Source organism: Apiospora aurea (genome assembly GCF_038362705.1).
Source record: "Apiospora aurea strain CBS 24483 chromosome Unknown utg000007l_segment0_segment0, whole genome shotgun sequence".
In the NCBI taxonomy this organism is placed as follows: domain Eukaryota; kingdom Fungi; phylum Ascomycota; class Sordariomycetes; order Amphisphaeriales; family Apiosporaceae; genus Apiospora; species Apiospora aurea.
The window spans coordinates 984326-1002563 of NW_027117394.1; the positions used below are offsets into that span (position 1 = coordinate 984326).

An 18238-nucleotide genomic window follows, 5' to 3' on the forward strand; every position below is an offset into this window, starting at 1 on the left:
CCATAGTTCTCGAACGACCTGAACTGATAGAACAACCAGCCTGCATGCAGTGCACGCATATGCCCTGCACGCTGCTGCTTTTTTAAAGTCATCAGTGTGTTGGCGGTCCCTGATTCTCATGAGTCAATTCAGGCCAATAGAACCCCTGTGAAAATCTCCAGGTGCCGCGTTGCCGTTTCGTTTCGAGCCTGTGCCCGGCATAGCCACCCTCTCCCCCCACTGGAGCAGAGGCCCATCCGTTACAGCCATTGCCGATCAGCGACGAGTGACAGGGTATTTCGGGTATGGATTGGCGATGGAGGTTTTATGACCTTGATTGAATATCGTCCTAGATCCTGTCCTAGATTTTGTGATGCACAATGGTAAGTTGCCCGATACGCGTGAATATCGTCGTATGTGCGGTACCCGAGCTCAGCGAGCTGACCGAGACCTTGTTGGCGCTGCTAGTCGCAATGCTGCCTGTCGCGGTCCTCAGCTGTCCAGCAGCCAAGCCCTTTAGTTGCTGTAGGCAAAAGCAAGGAAGTACTAGTTAGGTGACGCTTAGCGGCCATTCCAGGTGGTCTATGCGAGCCTTTTATTGAACTGTTTGGCCTGCTGCAGGAGACCGATCTCACCATTGCATCAGCTGGTTTACCCGAGCTCTGCGTGTCAAGAGTCAAGAGTCAAGTAAAGAGCATAAATGTAAGCGCCGTGCATGGACTTTGGCAGGTGGAAAAGTGTTAGAATGTGTATCATGGGCGTGGGCTCAAGCATAGAACGAATGCTTTCCCAAAGTCTCGTCTCATGCAATGTCGAATGCAACATGAACATGGAACAACATACAGTGAACATTGATCCAATTTGACCTGACCTGACCTGAGGGGTACCCAACGCCTAACTCAACATGCAGTAGGTTCAATACTTTTGAAAAAGACTGCATTGCATGCAACATCGAGGAGCACGCAGGCGTCAAAAGGTCCCCTAAAACGCCACTGGTCCAGAACTGGGCTGGGCGCTGGTCTGGGTCGGTCCTCACTGCCGTTACCCGGCCTGTTTCTTGGCACATCCCTCAAAGTCATGAGATCACGGTCGCCAGCAGGCCAGGTCAGAAAGCTGAGCTCCTGATTGATTCGATGATTCGCGGCTGGCAGCTGGCTGCTGGAGCTGGTCGGGTGGATGTGCAGCAATAGTAGCGACAGTCATCAGTCAGGTGCATATGCAATTCCTTCCATGCATATTTCCTTCTATTGGGAAAGAATTCATCGCATTGGCGAGGGCCGGTCTTTTGGCAGGCCCAAGAGCTGAAATGATTCTTACCTAAGTCACTAAGGCCTGTACATGCGACCAAGCTCGTTTGATATCATCGTCACCATTATCGGCCCATGAAACGAAAACACACCCTGCCAGGCTGCCCCTCCTCTTGAGCCTTGCCTGCCCGTCGCTTCCCTCTGTCCATCGCATTTTCGACAGAAGAACCAACTCCTCCATTTCATTAATTAACCCCGTGCCCCGTATTCCATATCACCTACCCCCTTGCGGTTTTATTCTGGAGCTGCGATTCGGGCATTCATCCTTGTGTGCCTTGCATCCCGGCCATCGCGTCTGGTGTGTGTGTGTGTGTGTGTGTGTGTGCGTGCATGCCCATGCCTATGCGCCCGAGTGCATTTCTGGAGTTGCCCCTCGCCCAGTCGCCCCCCTCGCCTGGCCATCCGCCCGTCAAAGCCAGAAAGAGTGCTTGGAGTGCCTGGTTAGAGTCTGGTCTGATCTGATCCTGCCCACTCTCGGGCTCCGCCTGGTGGTTTTAACCTTACCTAACCACCTGCTTGCCTTGACGGACTGACTTTTAGCGACTGCATGACCCCAAATACATTAACCTACCTGCCAATACCTCATTGCCTTGTCTTGCTTGTCTCACAGGCCCTTCTGCTGTTGCTCGGTCTTTCCTCATTTCTTCCCTTGCCCTTCCGGTTTCTTCGCTGTCCACCTCCACTGGAGTGTCTTATTTTTTCCTCTTTCGGCTCTTTCTTTTTCTCGCCCAAATTCCTCATGTACGCAAACAGCATGACTAGGGCCCGTTTTACAGTTTGATTGAGCCAACGAATAAATGAATGTCGCCGCTTCAAAAGACTTTCCTGGCCGAGCTTACAGCTCGCCCGAGTGCATGCAACCCAGGCTTTAGAGTTACACGGACGCCCGACACCCAGCCCACGGTTCGGCGGCAACGTTGAAGCCAGGAAATCCTGCTCAATTCGAAAAACATACCAACAAACAGCTCATCCGACTACCTGGTTTTCTTCTTTTACCACATATCCATTCGGTCATATTTTTGACTTGGCGGCGGCTTGGTCGGTTGGAGTCGCTCGCGCAACCGTCTTGCTGCATCATCATTTGGTGACGTTATCAGCGGCAACCCCCGTCGGGTTCAGTCCAGGCTTCGTCTGGAAACACGAGCCTGGGTCGCACGGCACAGCCCTGCAGACCTCAGCAGCGTGGTCTGCCTCGACTGCACGCACGCCTGCCGGGAGACACGACCTGCTACTATTGGCAGTATAATCCATTGAATATCAACTACTCGATTCGAAAACCACCTCCCCGCGCCATCAGCCACGATGCGTCCACCACGCATCGTCATACTCGCTCTCTTCTTCGCCGCCTGCCTCTTCCTCCTCTGCCGCGCCATCACATCGACGCTGGCCCCGGCTGCCCCGACCATTGTGACAACCCCAGCGAACCCGGAGAAGAGCCGATTCAAGTCACTATTCTCCCTATCCGCCCCGTTCGCTTTGTTCCTGCCGAATGCGGTCATCACCATCGCCGCTGATAATACCACGTCGTTTGCCGCCCGGCCCGCGGGTTTCGGTCCTCAACTACCCAACAAAGGCTTGAACGGTCAGCTATGGATAGGCAGCGGCTTCACCGAAGAGACACTGCAGGACGATGTCGGAGAAGGCGAACTCGGGTGTAGTGACGTGCCGGGCTGGAACGACGGCAACACCAACGTCGTTCTCAAGACAACATCCATCAAGGAGAGCCAGGACAAGTCCAGCTCGATCAAGACCCCGAGCGGCAAATCGAACAGGCGGGCCAAGCGAGACGACATTTCCAAGGAAGCCGCGACTGCTTTGAAACAAGGAACCAAATCCTCCAAGGTCCCCGTGAACGACGGTACAGATGACTACCTGCATGTCGGCTTGGATAGGTCACCGAAGCTGCAGACCGATGCGTCGGGTCTTGTTAGTTCAGGCCATGCCGATATCCAGTCCATACAAGAGGGTGCAGAGATCGCCGGCAAGATTGTGCTGCTCAGCCGTGGTGGCTGCGGCTTTCTCGAGAAGGTCAAATGGGCACAGCGACGGGGCGCTGTCGCACTCGTAGTCGGCGATAATGTACGAGGTGGTCCATTGATCCAGATGTACGCACACGGCGACACATCCAACATCACGATCCCCTCGGTTTTCACATCCCGGACAACTGCCTATCTTTTGTCTTTGATGATGCAGCCTGGTAGTTACATTGAAGACTTCATCGACGAAAACGGTAAGCCGACCCAGAAGGTGCAGCAAACGGAGAAGAAGAAGGCACGGCAACAGCAAGCAGCAGCCAAGGTCCAGAAGCCCAGGGAGGCAGTTGACGGCAAGGCGAAAGCTGCCGCGATCAAGGATGCCGAGGCCTCGGCCAATGATGGATCCGCTGCCCCTGCGGCAGATAACCGGGGCTGGTTTGCTCGCGTCTTTAGCTGGCGTTCGTCAGCAACTACCAGTGGTACGAGTCGCCCCCCCAAGCAGTGGGCAGCATGACTGGGTCTTGGTGGAAGATTTCTCGGACGAGAAAGATAAGATCATTAGGGACAGCATGGAAAAGGCGGCCAAGGGCAGTTCGACATCCGGCTCGAAGACGACAGCAGATCAGAAACAAGGAGACGGCTTCAGAATCGGAGTTCATGATTGGCGAGACCCCGACTTGGTGCCAGACCTGCGAGAACAAGACGCGAAGACGAACGAGAAGACGAACGAGATGGATGCGGCATCTAAGCAAAATGCGAAGAAGCCCAAGGGTCACAACGGCCCCCAGGGTGGCAGCATAACTCCCAGCAGTGGAGAGTATGCTACCAAAGAAGAGCCATCCACGAAGTCGAAGTCGGGGGAGACAAAGGAAAACACCAACAAGGGAGGTTTCTTCTGGCGCTTATTTGGCGGTCATCCTGATGCTCATCGCGTCGAGCTGCCGCCTGCACCCACCAATACGCCCATCGTAAAAGCCGCGCCACCTACCCACACGGCAATCCACCTTCCCCCTGGTGATCACGAGGGCCTCTGGATTGTCATCACGCCGACTAACGGGGCCAGTCCATTCCTTGATACCCTCTTGGTCTTGGTCATCAGTCCGCTGATCACGTTGACTGTGGTATATGCTCTGCTTATTTTACGTGCGCGGATTCGCCGCCGGAGATGGAGAGCGCCCAAGTCGGTGGTTGAGAGGCTTCCAGTCCGCACTTATCACACGGTGGCATCTACCCCAAGCCATTCACCTAGGATTCCCTCTCCTTCGCCACCCTCGCCCACCACGCCATTGCTGCAGAGCCAACATGGTCCTTCAAGGTCGCGGCCACGTTCACGGACCACTACGGGTGTTGCTGGGGATCTCTTGCAGGCCAACTCGGCGTTGCAGCTACCGGGCCCCTCGCCATCCCACGAGAAACCGAGCGAGTGGAAGAAGTACATGGGCAGGCAAGTGGAGTGCGTTGTCTGTCTGGAGGAATACGTCGACGGTGTCAGCCAGGTCATGAGCCTTCCTTGCGGCCACGAATTCCACGTCGAGTGCATGTGAGTAGCCCTGTGACTTAAACAGATCCCAATTTCTCCCCGAACCAACTTTACTGACTTGAAATACAGAACACCTTGGTTGACGACACGCCGACGCACATGCCCCATTTGCAAGGGAGACGTAGTGAGGTCTTTGGCGCGTGGATCCCCTTCGAGTCCCCGCTACGAGCCTTACCGCGACGACAGCGACGATGATTTCTCCCTACAAGCATCTTCCTCGTCATCGAATTCTTCCAGTCACATGCCCATCCGGAACGACGATGCAGATATCGAGCGCGGCATCTTGTCGCCAGCACCACGAGGGTCTCGCGAACCGGCACGGCCGGATGGTTGGCTGGGGATGATATCGCACAGTTTCCGGTCCATGTCATCCAGGCCGCGCTCTGCCGGTCCCTCAGAAGACCGCAACAGGTGACGGCGCACTTTGGGATCTTGTTTGGTTTTTTGCTCTTCTCGTTCTTTCGCATAGCACTTGCCGATGGAGTCTGGTTGGTTCTTTTTTTCTAGTAGCGATATGGTACGGTTTCCCCATTCGTCAGTCACATTGCATTGGATTGGCGTCCCTAAGTCAGGCCGACAACACGTGTTGCCAAGGGGGCAACTACATAACCTCATGGTATTGGTTTTTGGCTGTAGATACACATCGGCTTCCTTGAAATAGAAAGGATATACGATCGGATGACATATTATTTTTGGCGGGCCTGGACAATGGGTGACGGATGATGGGTAATGGGCTAGGCTATGAGGCCCAGCAGTTCAGTACGATACTATTGAGTAGAACTGGACGATGGAGTGCGTGCATCCCCACTTCTGCAATAAGGGATATATATACCATCAAGTCTTCTCCGTTCTGTTCAACGTTGCTGACATGACATCATTAGTAACCAGCACCCGTTCCAGAAGGGACTTGTATTCACTTACTAAGACATGCCGTGGCAGCTACCCCGCTGTGGTTGGACAGTGCTACGGGGCCTTGTGAAGAAAGCTGCCGCGGCTCCCAACCCAACGGTTTCCTAGGGCTGTCGAATTTACGGGACACCTGGAGATGCCGTCGTTCAAGGGATCTAGGGTCCCCGCCAAAACCTCCGAGCGGCTTCGACGGCTTGAGGGCTATTTGGTAACACCGCCGACTCCGTCCTCCACTTCTTCGTCCACCCGAAGTGGTGTGATTGGTGGTATACCTTACTAGTAGCTTACAGGGCTTGCTGGTTCCACCACCCTCTTACGATCCGGCCAAGATGCTATATGCGGACTAAATCGTCACTTAGAGGAGGGACTGTGGGTCAGCTGAACGAAACACCTACCAGGATATCACCTGCTATCCCCTCATATATAAAGGTGCTGTCACCGCCTGCGTCGAAGGATGCACGATGCCTCTCGCCTTTACACTGTAACAGTCGAATCATCTTGGATTGAATACCGGTTTGCGAAAACTGCCGAGAAAAGAAACGCGAAGTCCTCTCTCACGTGAATACCGATCAGACGTCCTCAGCACGCTTGGCCTAGGTGAGTCTAAAGTCGTCAGGGGCATACATTCGGCATTGGGTTCTGCCGATCTCCCTCCCACACTCTCTCCTTGCGTCTGCATCTCTTGGCTACGAATATCCGCTCATCAAGATCCCAGGACGCCCTGAAAAGGAAAAATGCCACGACCTACAGAAACGAGACAATGGGTCCTGGCCAAGAAGCCGGCCGGTCTCCCTGTCCTTACGGGCCCAGACGCCACCTTCCGCCTCGAGACGGTCCCGCTGCCCCCGCTCAAGGCGGGCCAGCTCCTGTGCAAGTCGCTCTACTTCTCCAACGACGCCGGCCAGCGTGGCTTCATTGAGTCCCCCGTCCCCGCGGACCGCTACTACATCAACACGGTGCCCGTCGGCGCCCCCATGTTCACGGGCGTCATCGCCGAGGTCGTCGAATCGACCGCCGAGAGCCAAATCAAGGCCGGCCAGCTCGTCATGAGCCTGCACATGGGCATCTGGGCCGAGTACTTCGTCATGGACGAGGTCCACGCGCAGCCCGTGGTTGAGAACGAGAAGATCGCGATGACGCACTACCTCGGCGCGTTCGGCGGGCCCGGGCTCGCGGCCTACACGGGGCTGCACTACGCGGCCCGCATCAAGCCCGACGACATCGTGGTGGTGTCGGCGGCCGCGGGCGCGACGGGCTCGGTCGCGGTGCAGATCGCGGCGAACCTGGTCGGGTGCCGGCGCGTCGTGGGCATCGCGGGCGGGCCGGACAAGTGCGCGTGGGTGCGGTCGCTGCTGGCCCGGGGCAACGACAACGGGGCGCAGCACGCGTGCGTCGACTACAAGTCCCCCAGCTTCGCCGAGGACCTGAAGCGCGCGACCGAGGGCGGCAACGCGACGGTCTATTTCGACAACGTGGGCGGGCCGGTGCTGGACGCGGTGCTGGGGTGCATGGCGCTGGCGGGGCGGGTCGCGGTGTGCGGCGCGGTGAGCAGCTACAACAACGCGGCGGGGACGCCGATGGCGGTGCGGAACTGGTTCGAGGTCATCAATAAGCGGCTCACGCTGCAGGGGTTCATTCTGCTCGACTTTGCGGACAAGATCCCGGGCGCGGTCGCGGAGTTGATGGAGGCGGCGATGGGCGGGCGGTTGGCGCTCGGCGATGAGGGGAGCGAGACGGTGGTGGAAGTGGGGATTGAGGGGGTGCCGGGGACTTGGTTGGGGCTGTATGAGGGGGTGAATCGGGGGAAGCTGGTTACGAAGTTGGTGGTGTAGGGGAGAAAGGGGTAGGGCTAGTCAGGCAAGGTGAGGTTCGATACATATTTTGTGCTCCTCATGTCTGCTAGCTGCATCAGTTGGCAGGGGATATCCCGTTACCGTTGTGGTTTAGCCAAGAGGTTGGCCTTTGGGATGGACGAATAGGAGCTGGAGGAGGCGTGTTAACCGAGCTCAGCCGCATGCATGTGTAAATACGACAACCGTCAGCCATTTGCTGCCACTGGTACCGCAAGGAGAAGCTAGACCGCTGCTGCCTAACTACCATATAAACGTTGTTGTTTATATTCCATCTAATCTTCACCCCTCAATAGCAATTAGTGTCAAGTTGCTGTGACCTTCAGCTATAGCCTGCGTAACACCATGGAGACTCGCGAGGAAAGGCTAGTCACATGGGCAGTTCCCCTTGTCGGCCACCACTACTATCTCAGATTCTTGGAAGGGTCTATCAATTTAGATCCAAACAACACGAACGCTGTATCGAAAATATCGGAAGCAAAACTTCAGTTTGACGAGGTCGGCGATCACCTCTTACAGAAGACTGCCGCAGTCGAGGACGCCGAGACACCAAAACAGTGGCATTTCAAAGTCCTGTCGCTTCCTCGCATCCGGCCCAGTGCACTCGATCTATCCGTTCCCCGCGCGATCTTCCAACAAATCCAGGGATGCTGGCATCTTCACCCGCGCACCGTCGACGTGTTCCTTTCCAACAACGGGATCCTCACCTCGGCCGACTGTCCCGCCAGCGGGCGGAAATCGGCCGTATGGAGAGTGGCGAGCTCGCGCTCCACGGGCTTCGATTGCGTGTCCGTGTCCAGCAACCCAGCCACTCGTACCACCTACGTCCTGTACCACCACCTCGCCGACGAGGATGCCGTCTTCGGCGCCTTGCTTGCGATGCCCGAGCGGTGCGTGGACCACTACTTCTTCGTCTCGGTGCTATACTGGTCTCATCACCAGCAGATCGAGGCCCATCGCAACGTCATCGACGACGCCGTCTTGGGGATCGAGCGACGGACCCGTTTCGGCCATCCCGGGCGGCTGATGGACGACCTCGGCGGACGGCCCGACTTTGACGATCACTGCTCTGCTACAATGGAAGACCCCAAGACGACGATCCGGCAACTGAGCTACTGCCAGACGGACCTCGCCGTCATCGGGCACGTGGCGCGGGCCTGCCTAGATGCTGGAGAACAGTTGGTCCGGGCCATTGAGGAGGACCAGAGGAAGCTGAGCCTGCTCATGGATGATGATGATGACCCCCTTGAGCGGAATGCTCGGCCGGGCTACGATAGACTGGCTGAGGCTCTCACTATAACACGCGGTGATGTCGAGTATACGCGGAGGCGGACCGCCATGCTGTTGTCGCAGGTGCAGCAGATGAAGGACCGGAGTCAGAGTCAAACCAGCTTTGTGAGTATCTACTTGGTTCCGCGTGGAGATGCTCAAGACAGTCTCCTACTATTACTTGGGGCGCCTATGTACTAATCAGGCAACACATGCTCTTTAGAGATAAAAGATGCTCGGTGATCTTGCGCAAAGCGAGGCCGAGTACACCGCCGCCATCGCGATAGACACCAAGCGCGACAGCGTCGCCATGCGGACCATTGCCGCCCTGGGTATTGTCTTTTTGCCGGGCACGTTCGTCGCTACGCTGTTTAGTGTGGACATGTTCGATTGGGGTAGCGGCGGCGGCGGCGGCGAGTCCGCATCGTCTTCTGCTACGACCGAAAGCAGCAGCGGAGTGCGGGCACTGCCGGGCATGTGGATATACTGGGCAATAGCAATCCCTCTCACTATCCGGACCTTCCTCGTGTGGGTCCTCTGGTCTAGGCGGGAGAATCAGAAGAGCGACCGGCGGCTGAGGATTCGTCGCACGAAGTCGTCGGGGCCGTCTCTTGGGACCAGTGTTACTGCGGCTGTGTTGAGGTCTGTTGGCCTTGCCCGGGGTGAACAGATGGTATGATGCGAGCATCTATAAGCATACTGCAGCAAGTAGACGGGGGCGGTCTACGGGTAGGCTAAAGCGCTCACCTGTGGGAAAATAGGGTGCACCAAGTACAATAGTGATATGGCGCAAAAGGGGCCGCACCGCTCTGCGGAATTCATCATTCGTTGTGGTCCAGGCTCCGCCCCGGAAGCGAGAGTTTTCTTCTCGATTGGTTACCTAGAGTTTGAGTTGATTCGATCATTTGGGGCTTCTGCTTGTACTCGCTTCTCGGCTAATCTTGAAATAAAATTCCGAGCTTACATTCTCTTCAACTGTTCTTTTGTCCTTTTCACCCCATTCTACCTCTACCTGATTAGGTAATACCACATATACGCAACAATGGGAGGTCGTGCCGGTCCACGTGCCGTTTTCTCTCAACAGTCTCAACAGTGTCCTTGTGTCTGCCACATGCTAGGAGGATCGGATCTATCGTGCTGTCGCAAGATGCACGATATCGACAAGCCTACCTCGTTCCCACGGTTCCAGTTCCTACCATCCGAGTTGCGCTTGGATATCTGGCACCGCGCCTTGGATCTGGAACAGTGGACGAGAGAATTGAGGTTTGGGTGGGCCATGTCTGGGCGACAGATGGAGGACATGCCCATCCCTACCAAGTCCCTCATCTCGCCCCTCCTACTCGTGAACCGCGAGAGCCGGGGCGAGGCGCTGCGGCGCTACCCCAACTCCATGCGTGTCTTCGGCCCCGGCGTGCCGGGACAGCAGGAACAGAAACACCCACGACGAGTGCCAGTGGGACGAGCGCCGGCGGGACGAGTCCACGTGAACTGGCACCGCGACACGCTATACGTGGGCACGGTCCGCCGCGTTTGGGATTGGTCGGACAAGGGCCCGTGGGCGCCCGACTTGGCTTACTGGGTTCAGTGTCGCGCCCGGGACCGGGAATACCGGGGTGGGGAGACGGGGCGGATTCGGATTGCGTTCGAGGCCAGGCCTGAGGGGTGGTGGTACCTTCCGAGACTACGGCTGGGTCAGAGGGAGGAGAGGGACGGCATCCTTGCGGTTCGCAATCTGTTTGTATAATTTACATGCTACATGAACTACTCTCCTGCAGGGCGAACGGTTTCCCATCAGACGTGGGTGTGAATCGGTGTATAGAAGGGGGGCTGTTCAAAGATAAACAAAACAAAAGAAAAAAAAAAAAGAGAGGGAAAAAGAGAATTTGAAACAAACAGGGCCAGAGCTTTTAAACATTTTTCCCTAATGTTTAGGTTTATGTTTTCGTCGGTAAGCTTTTCGGCTTTATTGCCCACACTTTAGGGGCTCGCAGCCTGACCCAGCTAGCCCAGTATCGAGCTGAAGTCAAAAGAATGAGAATAGGCATTCGGAGTTCGAGACAGAAAAGTTACAAGAGAATAATTCCCACTGTTAATATTTGTCCATAGTGTAGATAAATCCCTTAATTATATTTCACGTCACGACGTCTCCTCTATTGCATTAAATACTACTCGCTAATCTGTTTTGAAGTGGTCTTTTTCGACAACAAATCCACTAGCATACCCGCATTTTCACAATGGACGAAGGACAGCTTAGCTCGAATAAGATGTCTGATGCGATAAAATTATACCTCGCTTCCCGTATGCACCTTTTACCGGTCAGGCCCGCCAGAAAGGATCCACAGCTGGCTGATGAATTCCGGCCCTTCCCGTCTCTCCCACCTGAGCTGCGCCAGGAGATCTGGGACTTGGTCCTGGACCGGGAGAAGCAAGATAGAAAGGTCGTGATATTTTGGTACGGCGTACAGCCCACCAAGTCCCTCGTCTCGCCTCTCCTGCTCGTCAACGCGGAAAGCCGCAGCCGAGCACTGCGTCGGTACCCCGACGCCCTCCCGGTCTGGCGCCGCCACTACCGTTACCGCCGGGGGGCCGAACTTGTAAAAGGAGTGCCAGCTGGTGTGGTGCATATCAGCTGGTCCGACGATGTGGTCTTTCGACGACTGGAGATGTTGTCGATCCAACCCGATTACAGGAGGAGGGACGATGCCCTGAGGCCCTGGGTGCCGGCCTTGAACACCTGGCTCTACGAGAACGCGGAACGGTGCTACTACATGGATCGAGCATCCCAAGTACAGTCGGTGGCGTCCTGCGCCAAGCTACATTACCAGCCTGCGTCGAGTGATGAAGCACCACAACCGTCCAACGTCGACAAGTTCTTTTCTCAAGTCACTCATTTCCTACCTGGCTCACTATGGGTAGGTTCAACCTCCGCTGGGCGGGTGAATTGAGCAAAGTCACGTCCGAATTATGGGCAAGAAACACACGGAACACAACGAAGCAGGGGGGCCGAGCATGTATACCTTGGCCGACTTCTGACATACATGTGGCAGACTCTACATGGAAATAGGTATAAGGATAAAGGTTAAGGTGCAATAACATGGTTTATAGCTGCTTCATATGAATTAATTACGTATACGGGCGGTACTATAGAATACCTAATCCAGTTACACATATACGTATCCCTCGTTATACGTATCTCAGGGAGTCGAGATAATCCCTAGACCCTCGGGAGTTCTATCATCTGATACAATCATTATCGCAGCCACCGAGTTTGCTCTTTGGCTACTGCTGAAGTACTGCCAAAACCTGGCGCGTCGGGCTTGCGCCATTGACCGGTGTTCCACTCGTTGCGTTCTTTACGGCGCATGCTTTGCTGTCTGTGGCCCCGGTGTGCTATGGTTAGCTCGCTCTCCTGGTTTGGTTTCTTTTTCCCCTTTCTCTCTATAGTCACGCATACTAGCTAATGGGAAAGATAACATACCAGCATTGAATTCCACTGCCGTACACTCGTTGCTGTTCCGGTTCTTGTTGTAGCTCGTACAGGCCCGGACGCAATCTTCGAGGACATACGATGTAAAGTACACAATGTCGTATTCCGAGCCCGTGATGTCCTTCCCGCACTTATACTCGAAGGTCCACTTTTTATCAAACTTCTCCAACATCCCGTCGATTTTGGGACAGTCGAGCTTGATAGGCAGAGGAATGCTGGACGAAGATGGTGCAGGTGACGATGATGTGGATGAATCCGGGAGGGGCGTCGGAGAAGGCGACGGGGACGCGATTGGGGTTTGTACATCTGATCCCATGTTGTTTCTTGGTGATCGAAATAAAAGTATACTGTCAGCACACTGAGCATTTGCTGTCCCCCTATCCAAGGAGGACATTGGTAGATCACGTACTGAGCTGCTAAGCCACCACCCACACCGCCGCCTATGCCCGCACCCAGGATGACGAGCGCCACGATGCAGAGGATCATGAAGTTTCGTTGTGTCAGCCCACATATCCGTTTCTCCTCCGCCTCCTTTTCCGGCATATATGACGACGTCGGGAGAACGTCCGTGCTCAGATAGCGGGTTTGCGACGGGTCGGTGGTAGTCGAACCAGACCCACGGCTTTGCGCATGGCGGGCCATCACCGGCTCTAGATGGGCATACTTCTGGTGCACGGCCTCCTTGAGCGCGGGGAGCGTGGTGAGCGCCTCGGGCGCGTTGTTCTCGTTGGACATGGCGGGCAAATAAGAAACGTTCGTTCCAAGAAGGTAGAAATGTGCATCGAGATCAATATGAGAGAAAGTGTGAGCACTGGAGGTTTTCAAGGAAATTGAAGAGGCGGAGAAACACCAGGAGCGGCGATCATTTCCTCAGCCTGCATTTTAGCATTGGGGACTTTTCGGCACTCGACCGGGGTTTTGTGCCATGTACCACGCTCTTGAACTATAAATACCGTTGCACGTTACATCAAGGGGGCGGCAAAGCAGTACAGGCTGACCAGGCGAGATGTGTAACCTTCTAGTGTCAGCCTGACGCTGTAACACTGCATCGGAGGGCAGTGAGGCAGGCCAACCGCAGTGCCCCCTGTGCATTGGGGTAATTAACGTGCTGACCAACAAAACCGGAAAGAGACTACGCCACGTTGGGGGTCTATGCAATTAAGGGGTGGATGGTGGCTTGATAACATATCCTTGTTCTATAGCCCAGCACATGGATTTCCGTCATGCTCGTGTGCATTTCATATGTGGGAGCTGTTGGATTGCATTAAGCCTCCCTTCTATTTTGAACTTGTTGTTTCGCCGAAAGTTAAATTAGCCCCTTTACTGTTTAAACCTATCACCCTTAATTAAAATGTCACTTTTGTCAAGGCTGCTGTGCCTTACCATGCCGCCAGCGACGACTATACCAAGTCGTACCGGTTAGCATCGCTACCGAGTCGAGTGGTGGACTGGCGATACCAACGCCGGGGCCGTCGTCAACAATTAGGTCGGGGATGCCCCCGCCGACCGACGCTTGTTGGGGACAGCTTCGCGGCCCGGCAAGAGCTTCTCTGACAGACTTGTTGACACTCTCTACACCTTGAATTTGGTAGCCGTACCGAGCCTTGAAAAGGAGGCTGCGGAGTGGTAACACTAGAGCAAGGGCGCCTCTCGAAAGGACGACGATGACCATCACTAGCAGGCCCATCCAGAATATCGTTAGCCTATGCATTGGGGGCTTGTGGCTCTATAAGTCGCTTGATAGAGACTAGATGCCACCCAAAGCAGTATATGTCCGGCGGTTGCCCAGACCGCCAACACTACTTAAAACCCCACCGATAACGTAACTTCGAAGTGTTCATCAGTATAAAAGCCTAACCTGCCCCGAAGAGCTATTGATATTATACGTACCTCTCCATCTGAACGTTTTAGCCGTTCGTTCACTGCAAACAACAACAAGCCTTATTCCACCCTTCTCTTACTGTCTGGCACCACTCGAAACGCCACCATGCCAGCTCCATCCTTGGTCAGCCATCCCGAAACGGGCCAGAAGTTTCGTGAGTTTTCGTGGTCGCTCTATCAAAGCGCTGCGGATTTGGCGCTGATCGATAAGGCCAGAGCCAACCTGAACGAAGGTACACCCCTGTCGGACCAGGACAGGGAGCAATTGCTTGCTGCATTTAGGCCAGTGACTGGCAAGGCAATGGCCTATCCAACTTCGCTGACCCCCGAAGAGCGTCGCGCGGTGGTGGGATGGCCCGACAACGAGACTCGCCAGGCCAATCTCGAGGCGGTGGGTTTGGGGCATATGACGGCCGAAAAAGTCATGGCCAAGGTGCACGAGGAAGGTGCCGGATGGATGACGCTGGAGCAAGCCAATCTGGTGCGCCAGCGCTTCAACGCGCGACCGCTGGACGCCTTCGACTGGAGCGTTGAGCGCTACGACAAGAGTCTCACTGTAAAAGCTGTCCAGACAGAGGAAGAAGGCAAGGCGTATGACTCGGCACAAGTGCGTTGGCGCGAGCTCAGCGGGCTGTCCCTCAGGCAAGATATCCAAAGGACGAGTCAGCAGTTCTTCGCGGAGCGCGCGGCCAAACTGAAGGGCTTCGAGGAGCGACGGGCCAAAGGCCAGCTCACAGCGCGGGACCTGGAGATAGAGGAATCGAAGGAGAAGCCCCCGCCGAGAGAAAGAGGCGCGCGAGCTGGCCGTAGAGAAAATAAAGGCGGAGTGGTTCGCCGCCTACGGCACCGGCCCCGTCGGCTTCGGGCTGTGCAGGACGCAGGAGCTCATGGACCTGGTGGACGAGTACTGGGCGCAGGCGGCCGACTGGCGGGACGGCTTCTTCCGCGGCAAGAAGGCGAGGGTGTTCCGGCGGGCCTTGAAGAAGACGCTCGAGGGCGAGGCGAACGAGTTCGACGTCGTGCACCGCGCGGTGACGGGCGAGAAGGAGCCGCTGCTCATGCGGTCCAAGATCACGACCGACGTGGCGCGGGAGCTCGTGGCACCCGCAGCCGCGGCGGCGTCCGTCTTCCGGCACGACCACCGGAGGAACCGCTGGCAGGAGAATCGCAGGGTGCTCCCGCGGTATTTCCTAGTCAGGGACCGGGACGGGTTCCCGCCCCTCGACAGTATTCTCATGGACAACAAGGTCGTTTTGCCGGAGGTCTGGGTCTACGATGCCGAGTGGGAACCGCCGGCGGACGGGGACGGGGTCCGCGATGCAGACGGGTACGAGGGGCGTCTCAAGGTATGTCTTTGCTTTTTGCTTTTTCGATCACTATTTTCTGCGTGTTCAATCTTAAAATTCTTGGATCGTTGTTTGTTGACTTTATAAGATGCAACCCCTATCGGCTGCCCCCCCTCAATGACCCATACATTCCGTAGTTTCCCACTTAAATCGGTAGGATTTGAAACTTCGTATAAAATTAAATAAAATAGGTGAAAATATATAGTCTTAACTATAAAATAGTAAAAAAGAATTTAAGAAAAATTTGGGACTTTATATTAAAATTTAAAAAATTTATTAAGGTTTTATTAAATACTTTTAAAAACACCGTATAAATTCGTGAAAAATTAACTTTTTATGTAAAAGAGATATAAAATATTATATAAATACGATATTTAAATAATTATAATAGAAAAATGGTTTTAAGAAACGAAGTTAAAAGCTATTTTATTTAATTTTCTAGACTTATTATAACGTAGTTTATTACTACGCGACGTATATTACTTAGCGACGTACTTTAATTTAATTTTAATATAATTAAACTTTAACGCGTAATACTTTTATAATTATAATGCTTAATTAATCCTAAAAAAATGGGATAGTTTTAATAATTTAAGCGATACGAAACGGACCGAATTAAATAAGTTAAAAAGTAGTAATAAAAGCTTATAATATACCCGAATTAACTTTACGTTATCGAATTTACGGCCGAATTTTAAAACGCGAAATCCGATTAAAACGACGTAAAATAAATCTAATTAAAAAAGAGGTACTTCGTAAATATATAATTAATTTAAATATTTAAGAAATGTTTCCCGATTTTATTAATATAGAAAATATAGTTAATTTTTTTACCGCGTCGCGTAACGGCGACCGCGTTAATAAGTATTAGGTTAAATGTTTTATTAATCGTAATTTAAACTTAAAAACTAAAATAAATCGTCGGTACGATTATTAAAAAGTCTTTTACGAGGATTTTAAGATTATTTCTACTTAGTTTACCTTAATCGCGAATATAAAGGCGAAATGTAGGATCGTTAATAAAAATATTTATAATTTCGACGAAACCGGCTTTATAATAGGTATAATCGGGTTAATACTCGTTATAATACGCGCCGAGTAGCGTAAAAAAGCGAAATCGGTTTAACTTAGTAATCGGGAATAAATAACGGCGATTAAATATATTAATTCGTAAAGTTAATATATTCCGCCGTTTTTAATCGTTTAAAGTTAATATTACCTCGTAAACTAATCTCGCGAAACCGATTTACCGCGTAATTAAATAATTAAGCCGATTTTTAATAATTAAACTAATAACGAAATAAATTTAAACTAAATTAAATACTTCGATAAATATATTAAATCGTAAACGAAAAGTCGTTACCGCCTTTTAATTCTCGACGGCTACGAAAGTTATATTTCGGCCGAATTCGAGGTATATTATTAAAATAATAATAATATTATTATTAATATATTTCTTTATTTATCGCATTTATTTTAATTTCTCGATATAGTACTTTATTCGCTTTTAAAGCGTATTTATTCGAAAGAAATCGAGCTATTTATTAAGGCTTTTATAAACTATATTATTAAGCTTAAGTTTTTTATCGCCTTTAAAGCCGCGTATTTTACTGTTTTTACGGAAATTAATATTAAATTTAAATTTAACGTATTTAGTTTAATACCTTATAATTTTAACGAGGTAATTAATAAATTAAATTTACGTTTTTAAACGCTTACACTTAACTTATCCCGTTTAGGAACGGCTAATACCTATAACCTTTAAACGCCGTTTAACCCTTAATAAATAATTAAATACTTTATTTATATTAAAAAAAGAGTGTTTATTTATTAAGGAAGCTTTTCGACGCCGATTTTAAATACGGTAAACTAAATAGCGAAGGGTATAATTAAAATAGTTTATAAAATAACCCTTATACGTAATAAAATATATATATTAAAAGAGGCTAATTTAGCACTTTTTAAACGCCGAAGAGCTAAAAAATCGCGAGTTTAATTTAAAAAAGCTTTTATTATTAAAGAATTTTAATAATTATAAAATAAAAAGGTAAAAAAGAAGCGTTTAGCGCTTAATAAAAATAAAAATAAGGGTTCGTTAAAGCGGAAAGCGACCGGTAAAAAACGTTATAGTATTTACGGTAAAATAGGTTATAATACACGAATATATAAAAAAATATAAAATTAAGCGAAAAATCGGATAGCGAATAATTTTAATTAATTTTAAGCGTTATAATTAAATTAATTTATATAAAAGGGTTACTACGGCGCACTTTAGAATAGGCTTTTAGTGGCCTTGCGAACTAGAGTGGGGCTGTTAAATAAAAGGGTTTCTCCGAAAGGCTGGTTTTAAGAGAATATAGAAAACCTTAATAAATTACCTATTATAATAACTCTAGTACACGGAGTTTAGGTTAATACTTTAAAACCTTAATTAAGAAGGGTATAAATGACTAAGAGAAATCTCTTTTACAAGGACAAACGAAAGAGAATAAATTACTTTAAATTATATAATATCTGCTTTTATTTAATACACGTAATATTTAATAATTAAGAGTTTTATATTACTTTTATTAATTTCGAATAAAAAGTATCACGACCTTAATCGAATTTATATAATAACGAATAACGATAACACATAAAAAACCTATTTTAAGTCGCTAAACAATTAAGATACCTAAGGATCCGAGTTCCGGA

At 51.4% G+C, this 18238-nt stretch overlaps 8 protein-coding genes across 8 annotated transcripts; 6 read left to right on the top strand and 2 right to left on the bottom strand.

The window, feature by feature from the left end:
- Positions 1–2588: 2588 nt before the first annotated feature.
- Positions 2589–5217, top strand: PG986_010594 (E3 ubiquitin-protein ligase RNF13; the record flags this gene model as incomplete). The annotated part of the gene is made up of 3 exons (XM_066846816.1): positions 2589–3763; positions 3825–4802; positions 4872–5217. The coding sequence occupies 3 exons, from the start codon at positions 2589–2591 to the stop codon at positions 5215–5217; spliced, it is 2499 nt and encodes an 832-aa protein (XP_066696307.1).
- Positions 5218–6445: 1228 nt separating this feature from the next.
- On the top strand, positions 6446–7543 carry PG986_010595 (uncharacterized protein; the record flags this gene model as incomplete). The annotated part of the gene is made up of 1 exon (XM_066846817.1): positions 6446–7543. The coding sequence occupies one exon, from the start codon at positions 6446–6448 to the stop codon at positions 7541–7543; it is 1098 nt and encodes a 365-aa protein (XP_066696308.1).
- A 363-nt stretch (positions 7544–7906) lies between these two features.
- PG986_010596 (uncharacterized protein) lies at positions 7907–9509 on the top strand (the record flags this gene model as incomplete). The annotated part of the gene is made up of 2 exons (XM_066846818.1): positions 7907–8956; positions 9063–9509. 2 exons carry the CDS (start codon positions 7907–7909, stop codon positions 9507–9509), a joined length of 1497 nt encoding a protein of 498 aa, XP_066696309.1.
- A 468-nt stretch (positions 9510–9977) lies between these two features.
- On the top strand, positions 9978–10574 carry PG986_010597 (uncharacterized protein; the record flags this gene model as incomplete). Its single annotated transcript, XM_066846819.1, has 1 exon — positions 9978–10574. One exon carries the CDS (start codon positions 9978–9980, stop codon positions 10572–10574), a length of 597 nt encoding a protein of 198 aa, XP_066696310.1.
- Positions 10575–11064: 490 nt separating this feature from the next.
- On the top strand, positions 11065–11775 carry PG986_010598 (uncharacterized protein; the record flags this gene model as incomplete). Its single annotated transcript, XM_066846820.1, has 1 exon — positions 11065–11775. One exon carries the CDS (start codon positions 11065–11067, stop codon positions 11773–11775), a length of 711 nt encoding a protein of 236 aa, XP_066696311.1.
- Positions 11776–12109: 334 nt separating this feature from the next.
- Positions 12110–13052, bottom strand: PG986_010599 (uncharacterized protein; the record flags this gene model as incomplete). The annotated part of the gene is made up of 3 exons (XM_066846821.1): positions 12110–12204; positions 12309–12640; positions 12727–13052. 3 exons carry the CDS (start codon positions 13050–13052, stop codon positions 12110–12112), a joined length of 753 nt encoding a protein of 250 aa, XP_066696312.1.
- An 86-nt stretch (positions 13053–13138) lies between these two features.
- PG986_010600 (uncharacterized protein) lies at positions 13139–13989 on the bottom strand (the record flags this gene model as incomplete). Its single annotated transcript, XM_066846822.1, has 2 exons — positions 13139–13260; positions 13734–13989. 2 exons carry the CDS (start codon positions 13987–13989, stop codon positions 13139–13141), a joined length of 378 nt encoding a protein of 125 aa, XP_066696313.1.
- Positions 13990–14304: 315 nt separating this feature from the next.
- On the top strand, positions 14305–15693 carry PG986_010601 (uncharacterized protein; the record flags this gene model as incomplete). The annotated part of the gene is made up of 3 exons (XM_066846823.1): positions 14305–15027; positions 15080–15544; positions 15682–15693. The coding sequence occupies 3 exons, from the start codon at positions 14305–14307 to the stop codon at positions 15691–15693; spliced, it is 1200 nt and encodes a 399-aa protein (XP_066696314.1).
- Between the last annotated feature and the right edge of the window lie 2545 nt (positions 15694–18238).